At 46.1% G+C, this 11,368-nt stretch overlaps 1 protein-coding gene across 1 annotated transcript in view; it reads left to right on the forward strand.

The window, feature by feature from the left end:
* Rhpn2 (rhophilin Rho GTPase binding protein 2) overlaps nt 1-11,368 on the forward strand; it is a 62,117-nt gene that overhangs the window by 36,494 nt on the left and 14,255 nt on the right. Inside the window, exons 6-10 of the mRNA XM_031386197.1 lie at nt 3,093-3,170; nt 3,492-3,616; nt 4,509-4,675; nt 9,025-9,212; nt 9,648-9,804. Coding sequence (XP_031242057.1) covers nt 3,093-3,170; nt 3,492-3,616; nt 4,509-4,675; nt 9,025-9,212; nt 9,648-9,804 — 715 coding nt within the window. The remainder of the gene's footprint in view (nt 1-3,092; nt 3,171-3,491; nt 3,617-4,508; nt 4,676-9,024; nt 9,213-9,647; nt 9,805-11,368) is intronic.

Below are 11,368 nucleotides of genomic sequence, written 5' to 3' on the forward strand. Positions count from 1 at the left end.
TTGGTTTTTTTTGTTTTTGTTTTTTTTTTCAGAGTAGCAGGCCAATGAACTCCAGTATCTGGCTAACCGGACCTCTCCCCCAGGCTTTGAGGTTCCAGGCATATACCATAGCCCCATCTTTTATATAGGTGCTGGGCATGCAAACTCAAGTATTTTGTTCACTGAGCCACCTCCCCAACCTTTGACTCTTTGTTTTGACCAAGAGTTTTGATTTTGATTTCTCACATGGGTGTTTTGTCATCATCTAATGTCTGTGTCCGTGCCCCATGTGCATGCCTGTTGCCGTGGAGGTCAGAAGAGGGCATCAGATCCTTTAGAACTGGAATTACAGATGGTTGAGAGCCATCATGTAGGTGCTGGGAATTGAACCCAGGTCCTCTTAGAAGAACAGTCATGTTTCTTAACTGCTGAGCCATCTCTCAGGCCTCTACCCCCAACTTTAATATATTAATTTTTAGGCTACTTTAGTAAATTCTTACTAATTCGGTTATTTTCCAGTTGGAATTCTTGGTTTTTATAAATATTTTTTTTCCAAAAAGATTTTTTTGTTGTTTTGTTTTTGTTTTTTTTTTGAGACAGGGTTTCTCTGTGTAGTCTTGACTGTCTTGGAACTCACCCTATAGACCAGGCTGGCCTCGAACTCAGAAATCCGCCTGACTCTGCCTCCCAAGTGCTGGGGTTAAAGGCGTGCGCCACCACCGCCCAGCCCTCCCCCCAAATTTATACCTTCCTTTAAATATTTATATCATTTTTCTTAATTTCTTGGCTACTTACAGATGCTCAGGGAATGGTGAGGAACAGCCTCAATGGCGGATGCCTTGCTTTGTCCCTTAGAGTACTGGGCAGGGTACACTCACTGTACACTTGATGACCTTAACTTCTGAAGCTCTGGTTTTTGCTCCCATGTTACAGGACAACAAGGTGGCTCAGTGGTTAAGATCTAGTACTCCTTTTGCAGAGGGTGCAGTTTGGTTCCCGGTGTCCACATTGAGCAGTTTTCAACAACCTCTACCCCCAGCCCTGGGGAACCCAACACCTCTAGCCTCTGAGGTTACCTGCACTCACAGGGAGCATGCTCACACAGCACACACTTATGTATACTTTTTTTTTTTTTTAAATGAATTTAAAAAAAACCTGGGGACTGGGCATGGTGTCACATGCCTTTAATCCCAGCACTCAGGAGTCAGAGGCCAGTGGATCTCTGTGAGTTCAAGGCTAGCCTGGTCTACAGAGTGAGTTCCAGGACAGCCAGGGCTACATGGAAAGACTTGTTTTAAAAAACAAACAAACAACACACCTGGGAATTAAGTAGAAGTCTTGGCTTGCTTTGGTGGGGAACTGTGTAGTTTGTTGAGTACTTGAATAATACTTTGTGTTGGAGGATTATTACATTACAAGTCGTGCTGTAGATGTTTAATGACCCATGAAAATGGCTGCTGTGTTGCCAAATTGTAAAGATGAGCACACCTTATTCAGTTCCCATTTGTATAGAGCCGGTATAGATATCGCATGTTTGTCCAAAGGTGTGTGTGTATCTGTGCCTGACACACACAAAAGCCTGAGGGGGTTTTCAAGAACTAAGTATATAAAGACAGGCACGGTGGGCATAAGTCTGTAGTCTCAGCACTCCATGGTCTTTGATCTGTCATGCTAATTTCTATGTAGCATTTGTGGAGAATTACCTAGGAACATCTACCCTGTATGTGACTCCCTTAGTTTTTTTCCCCCCTATAGTCCCTAACATCTTCAAATTCAAGCTGAGTGTCTCCCTGTCTGAAAACCCAAAACACTGAAAATTTCATATTTTGAACAATGATACAGCAAGTGGAAAATTCCACATACCCTGTACTAAATTTCTTAAAAGTATTATAGAAGATAGATTACCCTCAGGCTACATGTACAACGTATGTATATAAAAGAGGATCAGGAGCTGGAGAGGTGTCTCAGGGGTATGAGCATGGCTGCTCCTGTGGAGAACCCTGGTCCAATTTCCAGCACTCACATGGTAGCTAGGAACTATTTGTAATTCCAGGGGATACAGTGCCCTCTACTGGCCTCCTTGTGCTCTAGCATGCATGTATATAGACAAATACTTATACTCATCAAATAACAATCCATAAATAAATTTCAAGTATAGTTTCGGGTCCCAAATATAGTATGCATATACAACTAGTCTGAGATCTGGAAAAGTCTGAAGTTGGAGGCATTAACCACCCCGAGCATTTTGGATAAGGGATATTCATCCAACTTATTATACCATACCATTAAGCCTGTTGTGGTTGCTCATTTTCTCTGTGTCAGTATGGGCACAGTGAAGGGGAAGGATCTTCAAACAGCACCTGGCAGATAGCAAGTATGAATCAGTGTTTGTTGAATGACCACATGAACTCAGAGCAGTTGTCAAACAATAGGTTGTTGTGCACTCAACTAAAGGGTTGCACCGGGGTATCTCATATGTCTAACCATCAGAGCTGTTCTCACCAAGGTCTCATCACATCCAGACATCCCTAGGCTTAGGTCTCCCTGGCTCAGAAGGCCATATGTCCAGGTACTGAGGCAGCACAAAAGTGGAGAGTCTGAGCCCTTACTGGTATGTCAGAAGTAGTTGACTGTCACTTAACTATTACATAGACATTTCCCCCCTTTTCTTCCTTTGCATTAAAAACATATTTAAAGGGAGGGGGCTGTGAACTTGAGGATGCTAGTGGCCTCTGACGAGAAGCCTTTGGTCCACCTGACATGGGTTCTGAGAAGTGAACTTGTGTCCCCTGCAAGAGCAGTACATATGCTTAACCACTGAACCATCTCTCCAGGCTGCCTCTCATACTGCATGTAGCCCAGGCTATCCTGATATTCAACATGTAGCTTGGGCTGTCTCACATTTAGCAGTCTTCTTGCCTTGACTTCCCAAATGCTGGATTACAGGTGTGCACCACAGCACCAGGCCGGATCTATGGTTCTCTTGTGTTGGGACTCCCCCCCCCCCAGCCCCTGTTCCCTCCCTCCCTCCCTCCCTCCCTCCCTCCCCTTCCCCATGGTGCAGACCCAGCTATTGATTGGCACCTTGGCTCTTTTTTTTTTTTTTCTTACAGGATTTTATTTTGGAACATTACAGTGAGGATAGCTATTTGTATGAAGATGACATTGCAGACCTTATGGACCTGCGGCAGGTAAAGGCAGCGGTCTGGGAGTCAACTTTGCTTGCTGAGGCTTCAGGACATCACATGACCAACACTAGTAGCCCTGGAGAGTCCGGGATGCCGGGCATAGAGCGGGGCCGGCAGGATTACCCACTGCCCTTGCTCTACCAGAAAACCAGAGCAGAAGGGAGAGCTGCCCATGGAGCTGGGTTCCAGGATTCCTGACTTTGTCCCTTCCCCCCTAAGCTACCTCTGCTAGCGTTCATGATACGCACGGCAAAGCATCTATCTGTTGGAGTGTTCAGGGATGGGTCCTGGGGATGCTCACCTGCCTCCTCACTTTCCTTCCAGGCATGTCGAACACCCAGCAGGGATGAGGCAGGGGTTAAACTGCTCATGTCCTACTTCATTCAGCTGGGCTTTGTGGAGAGTAGGTTCTTCCCTCCCATGCGCCACATGGGGCTCCTGTTTACCTGGTAGGTGCTCTCTGGGGCCCCCTCTGCTGTGCACACTCTCATTCTGACTGGCATTTGCCCAGTGGGCCCAGGGGTGGGGATGGTCTGTAAATTGGTGTTTGTGTAAAAACCTAGAGACGGGAAACAGCGACTGACTGTGGTTTCTCAGAACAAATGAGCCATAGAAAAGAGGCCTTTTGTGTGTGTGCTCACTTGGTCACTAGGGAGAAACCGGGGCTCTTGGGTGGAATGAAAGAGAAGCAAGACATTTTTTTTTTCTTTTGAGAAGAATCTTTTCTTACTCGGGGCGTGGCTGTGGGTGTGAGCTTGAATTGAGTTTGATCCCAGTGGCAAGGGCCACAAAAAAAAAAAAAAAAAAAAAAAAATAGAATTTTTGTTTCCTTAAGACAGGATTTCACTATGGAGTTCCAAGATCAGACTGATCTCTGACTGGCTGTGATCCTCCTGTCTTTGCAATGCTAGTACTGTGATGATAGATGTGTACCAATAGAAAGAGATTTTAAAACTCGAAACACAGTATTTGGCTTCTTAAAACAGGTTCTTGCTGGGTGGCTCAGACTGTCAAACTCACAATCCTCCTGCCTCAGCCTTCAAAGAGTGCCAGGATGTTAGGCATGTGCTACCAGGTCTGGCTTGTAGGGATTTTCTTCTTTTTTCTTTAGAGATAGGGTCTTTCTGTATGCCCCAGGCTAACTTTAAATTCATGGTCCTCCTGCCTCAGCTTCCTGAGTGCTGGCATGAGAGGCATGAATCCTATATATTCAGGCTTATCATCTTGCTTGGAAACAAAAGCCCAATTGCCTGTGCATCTTTGAATTTCATGTGAGAAGTGAGCCCAGCAGTGGCATTAAGGAGCCAAGTGAAATGATCAGAATGTATTTGTTTTACATAGGTATGACTCCTTCACTGGGGTTCCAGTCAGCCAGCAGACTTTGCTGTTGGAGAAGGCCAGCATTCTCTTCAACATCGGGGCACTCTACACCCAGATTGGGACCCGCTGTAACCGGCAGACACAGGCTGGCTTAGAGAGCGCTGTGGATGCCTTTCAGAGAGCTGCAGGTGTGTGTCCTCCAGGGCAGCTGCCTTAGCTTTAAACCCACCCAGTGGTGTCAGTGGTGCTGATTCTCTCCCCAGCTTAAAAGAATCTTGCTCCGGTCTTCTGCAGACCCACTGGGTACCAATGCCTTACCAGTCTCACAAGGACTGGGGCATGTGGCTCCAGAGGTAGAACCTCTGCCTAGAATCCTCCAGTGAGGGGTTGGGGGCATGGCTCAGTGGTAGAGCCCCTGCCTAAAATCCCCCAGTGGGGGGCTGGGGGCGTGGCTCAGTGGTAGAGCCCCTGCCTAGAATCCCCCAGTGTCGGGCTGGGGTGTGGCTCAGTGGTAGAACCTCTGCCTAGAATCCTCCAGTGAGGGGTTGGGGGCATGGCTCAGTGGTAGAGCCCCTGCCTAAAATCCCTCAGTGAGGGGCTGGGGGCATGGCTCAGTGGTAGAGCCCCTGCCTAGAATCCCCCAGTGTCGGGCTGGGGTGTGGCTCAGTGGTAGAACCCCTGCCTAGAATTCTCCAGTAAGGGGCTTGAGGGCTTGGCTCAGAGGTAGAAGGCTTGACTGGTCAGCATGAGGGGAACCCTAGGGTCAATTTATAATCTCATAACTATAAAGGAGGAAGGAATGGCTGTGTAACTTCTTGGTCAGAAGATTTATTCAACGGTTGGCATCATGTGATCTCAGCCCAATAGGGCTCATGTACATAGTGAGGCTTGTAGTTAATGATTAATCTTTTCCAGGTGCGCGGCTCCAGTGTGTGGCTGTGAATATTTCTCAATGATAGGAATACAGAAACTTGCCTTAACTAGTGGAGATATGAAGCCTTTACAATTACTGTATCAGCTAATCCAGTAATCTATCCATAGGGGCACATGGTCCTAGACATGTATGTATGAAACTGTAAATAGTCCTGAAGCCTGAACAAGGGCAGAGCATGTAGCTCAGGGGTAGGACACTTGCCTAGCATGTGTGAGGCTCTACATTTGACCTGTAGCACTGCAGACAGATGACGGGAATCGGGAAAGGAGAAGGAAGGAAAAACAAAATAACGAATTCCCATCTCTGTCCCCGTATCTGTGAGATAGACTGGGCACAGTCAAAGATTAACAAGGAACAATAAAGTAGAACGCTGGTAGCAATTCCATGTGATAAATGTTATGAATTACTTGTTTCTGGAATTTTCCAAGCAATGTTATCATATTACAGTTGGCTGAAGGTAACTGAGCCGGAACAGAGCTGCACCTCAGATAAAGGGAATTACTGTTATTATCTGCACTTCTGTAGTATGCTTAATCTGCCAAGTTTGCAAAGCCTGTGCTTGCTGATTTCAGCTCTGTCAGGTGACATGGGCCAGGAGCGCACTGGTCTGCACTGGTTTTGTCACTTTCAGAGATGGCTGAGCTCTCTCAGCAGCTCTCTTCTACAGTGCTCGGAGTGGAGCTTGTTTCGTAGGCCAGACTGGCCTGGAACTCGGCACCCTCCTACCTCAGCCCGAGTGCTAGGATGACAGATGTGCACCGTGACAGCTAGCTTGTTTTTCCTCATTTTAACTTCATCACCCCTACAAGCTCGTCCTGGTGTGAACCAGAATCAGCGGAGAAAACTCGCTTAGCACCAAGCCGTTAGGGACTGGGGTCGTTAGAGTTGGTGCAGCGGGCCAGCCTGGCACAGACTGAGGGACTAAATGGTCTGTGCTGCTCCTTTCTAGCAGGGCCTGTGTCTGCAGCAGACCGAGCTTGAGAATGGAGGGTGCAGGCCACAGTGTGACCTGCAAGCAGGCAGTCTGATTTTAGCTTTTTTTTTTTTTTTTTTTTAATCCTTTGAGACTGGTTGTTACAATGTAGACCAGGATGGCCTTTAACTCATGCTGTCAGCCAGGCTGGTTTTGAACTGGAGGTCCTCATCACACCTCAGCTTCCTGAGTACCAGCTTAGCATCCTTTTGCCCTCATTTCCTCTCCCAGCATAAACCTGCCTGCCTGGAGAGATATCCCTCTAAAACCCATGAAGTAGCGCGGCTATGCCACTTTGACTTGTGGAGACATGGTCTTGTTGCTATCTACCTCAGGCTAGCCTTGAACTCTCCGTCCCTGGCATGTTGGGATTGCAGGTTTGTTTAATCGTGTTGGTTTCTGAGTAATCTTAGGCAGTCACGCTTTGTGACCTGCCTCCAAGGCTTCAGAAATACAAACCAAGATACTTAGGAACAGGAGAGAGTCTGGGGTCGAGGAAGGAAGGGGGTGGGGGTGAATGGCCCGGAGTGGACACATCCTTCTCTGGAGCAGCAAAACCCGAGGGGCCAGTTGGATGAGATGCATGTGTCCAGTCCACGTCACCTCCAGGCTAGCTAATTGTCCGTCAGGGCTCGCCACAGAAGTAGCTGAGGGTGGCAGCATGGGCCCAGCACGCCTCACTCACTCCACCAGCTTTCTGTTTGTTCTATCACATGCCAAGTCTCACATCCAGTGGGATGGGAACAGGAGAGCCAGCCTTGCTTTATGCATATGTAAATGCCTTCAAAGAGAACCTGATTGAAAACCAAAATTATGCCAAGGTATAGATCATCAGATACAGTTTTAACTAGTTCTTACTGTGGTAAATATGTGTGTGGTACAATTATCTTGTTGATAGTTACTAAGTGTGGGGCTCAGTGGCATGAAGTACTCTCCAGCTCCAGTGTGCTCCCATCATGCATGCTTGAGTGGGCCCTATTCATTCATGCTTTTATCCATGTATCAAGACAGGGTCATCTGGCCACCCCCCGCTTCATCCTCCCAAGTGCTGGTATTACAGGGTTGTGCCATCACACCCGGCATCTCTGTGTCTATTAGAGTGTAATGCCCTTTTCCTTTTTCCTGTAGTTCCTAGTGACTTCTGTTCTTTGTGCCTCTGAGTTGGACTATTCCAGGAACCAAATGGATTCCTGTGCTACCTGTCATTCCATGGCTGGTTTATTGTACCTAGTGTAAAGTCTTCATTCATGTTGTCTACACATCAGAGTTACATGAAGACAGGGTCTCACTATGAAGTCCGGGCAGGCCCGAAATTCACTCTGTAGACCAGACTGGCCTGGAACTCAGAGATCCCCTTCCCTCTACTTCCTAAGTACTAGTATTAAAGGTTACCAGAATCTCATTTTACTTGTGGTACTGAGAATCGAACCTGGGGCCTCTTACAGGGTAAGCACACACTCTACCACTGTGCTGTACCCCAAACTTTTCAGTCCTTCTAAGGCTGAAGAATATTCCACTGTGTGTGTGTAGATATTGTGATCACCTGTTAATCCATCAGTGGGCGTTTGGAGTGGTTATCTCGACTAGTACTGTAGTGAGCTCAGTATCCAAGGAGCACTCAGGCCTTTCATTCGATTACTGAGGTCTACACAAAGGAGTGGGATGGCCAGAGAGCCATACAGAGTCTTGCTGTCTCACCCAGAAGGTCTTTGACCTCTCCCTCCCCCCACCTCAGCTTCCCTAATGCTGGGATTAAAGGCACATTCCTCCACACCTAGAAAATACAGATTTTACAGAAAAAAAAAAGCCGGGCAGTGGTGGCTCATGCCTTTAATCCCAGCACTTGGGAGGCAGAGACAGACGGATTTCTGAGTTCGAGGCCAGCCTGGTCTACAGAGTGAGTTCCAGGACAGCCAGGGCTACACAGAGAAACCCTGTCTCGAAACACCAAAACAGGAAAAAAAAATATATATGTATATATATTTTTTTTCCAGATGATTTAGGATTATAGGTGTCTACCATGTGTGTGTGTGTATATAATATAAATATGTATATATTATAGGTTGTATATGTGTGTATGTATATAATATAAATATGTGTATATTATAGGTTGTATATGTGTGTGTATGTATATAATATAAATATGTATGTATTATAGGTTGTATGTGTGTGTGTATGTATATAATATAAATATGTATATATTATAGGTTGTATGTGTGTGTGTGTATAATATAAATATGTATATATTATAGGTTGTATATGTGTGTGTGTATAATATAAATATGTATATATTATAGGTTGTATATGTGTGTGTATATAATATAAATATGTATATATTATAGGTTGTATATGTGTGTGTGTATATATATAATATAAATATGTATATATTATAGGTTGTATATGCACATTAGGTAGATAGATAATAGATAAATAGATAATAGATAGATATACTAGATAAATAGATAAAAGATAGCTAGGGGCTCATACTCAGGGCTTTCTGTATGCTAAGCAAGCACTCCTAGATGACAGACACCCCTGATCCCAGCTGTATCTTCTGACTTCTTTCTCTACAGCAGCATGATAAAAATAAGTGTGATTTCCTAATAATGAGCAATACATTCTGATCCTAGGGGTTTTAAACTACCTGAAAGAGACCTTCACTCATACTCCAAGTTACGACATGAGCCCCGCCATGCTCAGTGTGCTGGTCAAAATGATGCTTACCCAAGCCCAAGAAAGTGTGTTTGAGAAAGTCTGCCTCCCAGGGATCCAGAATGAGTTCTTCATGCTGGTAAAGGTGGCTCAGGAGGCTGCCAAGGTAAAGGCTTCTTAGTTCCTGTGACTTCTGGGTGAGCAGGATCTGCTGGTGCAGGTGCTGGGAGTTGAGGGGGTGGGGAAAGATAGGGGTAGGGGTGAGGATTGGGGGTGTCATAGCAGCAGCTCACCTCAACCTAAGCAGTGTGCTAGGGCGACCGAAGCGGACGGCCTACGTTTATTTGGCAGATTACTGGTGTTTCAGATACGGATCACGGAGTCCATCTGCAGCTTAGCCAAAAAAGCAGCCTAATGACAGTTGCTTGATCCCCTGTTAACTACGATGCTCACAGCAGGAGGACTTGCTTGGCTTTATGCCCACATTCTGGAACATTCTCCAGCAGGGGATTTGGCTTAGAAGAAAGGACTCTTTCTCTGCAGCCAGGCTTGGGAGGGCCCCTGTACCAGCCCCTCCTTGCCCATCTCCCTTCTATTTCAGGTGGCAGAGGCCTACCGGCAGCTGCATGCAGCGATGAGCCAGGAACCAGTGAAAGAGAACATCCCATATTCGTGGGCAGGTGTGGCCTATGTGAAGGCCTACCACTATGGAGCCCTGGCTCACTACTTTGCGGCCACCCTCCTCATCGACCACCAGCGTAAGGCTCCATCTCAGCATTGCGGGCTTGCTACCTTTGGGGGATGCTGAGCTGTTAGGGAACTGCCTTCCTGCCGTGGGCATGTGTGCACACCACAAAGGCACAAGGTGCAAGTGACCCAAGTGGCTGTCACAGAGGTCTGTGGAATTCAGGGCTGACTCTTAAATCAAATAACAGAGTAAGAGAGACACTGGGCTTTTAAGACCACATCTGGTGACATACCTTCTAATCCTTTCCAAATAGTTCATCCACTGGAGACTAACCATGCAAATCTATGAGCCTGTGGAGGCCATTTTCATTCAAAGTGCCTCGTACAGCTATGTGAGTCTGTACATGGGCTCATGCATAGGTGTGCAGTGCCCATTGAGGACAGAAGAGGGTGGTACATGCCCTAGAACTGGAGTACAAGCAGTTGTGAGCAGTTGTGAACTGCTTGATGTGGGAGCTGAAATCTCCTGCACCAGTAGTGTACACTTCAACCACTGTGTCATCTTTCTAGCCCCAGTTATTTATTATTATTATTATTTTTATTTTGAGACAGGGTTTCTCTGTGTAGCCCTGGCTGTCCTGGAACTCACTCTGTAGACCAGGCTGGCCTCAAACTCAGAAATCCGCCTGCCTCTGCCTCCCAAGTGCTGGGATTAAAGGCGTATGCTGCCATCACCTGGCTTATTTATTTTGGCAGTTTGGGGGACGGAATAACAGGGTTTTCCTTAGTAGTGTTTATTTTAATTGATTTAGTTTTTTTTTAAAGATTTATTTATTTATTATATGTAAGTGCACTGTAGCTATCTTCAGACATCTCAGAAGGGGGCGTCAGATCTCATTATGGATGGTTGTGAGCCAACATGTGGTTGTTGGGATTTGAACTCAGGACCTTTGGAAGAGCAGTCAGTGCTCTTATCCTCAGAGCCATATAGATGATATTTTAGCTAAATCAAAATTAATTAAAAAAATTATTGGGGCTAGCGAGATGGCTCAGGGGGTAGGAACACTGACTGTTTTTCCAAAGGTCCTAAGTTCAAATCCCAGCAACCACATGGTGGCTCACAACCACCCGTGATGAAATCTGACGCCCTCTTCTGGTGCGTCTGAAAACAGCTACAGTGTATTACGCCGGCAGAGGTCCTGAGTTCAATTCCCAGCAGCCACACACATGATAGCTCACGGCCATGTGTACAGCTACAGTGTACTCTCATACACATAAAATAAATCAAATAAATCTTTAAAAAAATTATTGATAGCCGGGCAGTGGTGGCACATGCCTTTAATCCCAGCACTTGGGAGGCAGAGGCAGGCGGATTTCTGAGTTCGAGGCCAGCCTGGTCTACAGAGTGAGTTCCAGGATAGTAAGGGCTATACAGAGAAACCCTGTCTCCAAAAACCAAAAAAAAAAAAAAAAATTATTGATTAAAATTTTAAGCCAAAAATTGGGTACAGTGGTGCATGCCTTAAATCCTGGCATTCCAGAGGCAGGTGGATCTCTGTGAGTGTGAGGTAAATCAGGACACTTACAGAATGAATTCCAGGACAACCAGGGCTATGTAGAGAGACCCTGTCTCAA

This window comes from Mastomys coucha, unplaced genomic scaffold (assembly GCF_008632895.1).
Source record: "Mastomys coucha isolate ucsf_1 unplaced genomic scaffold, UCSF_Mcou_1 pScaffold21, whole genome shotgun sequence".
Classification (NCBI taxonomy): Eukaryota; Metazoa; Chordata; class Mammalia; order Rodentia; family Muridae; genus Mastomys; species Mastomys coucha.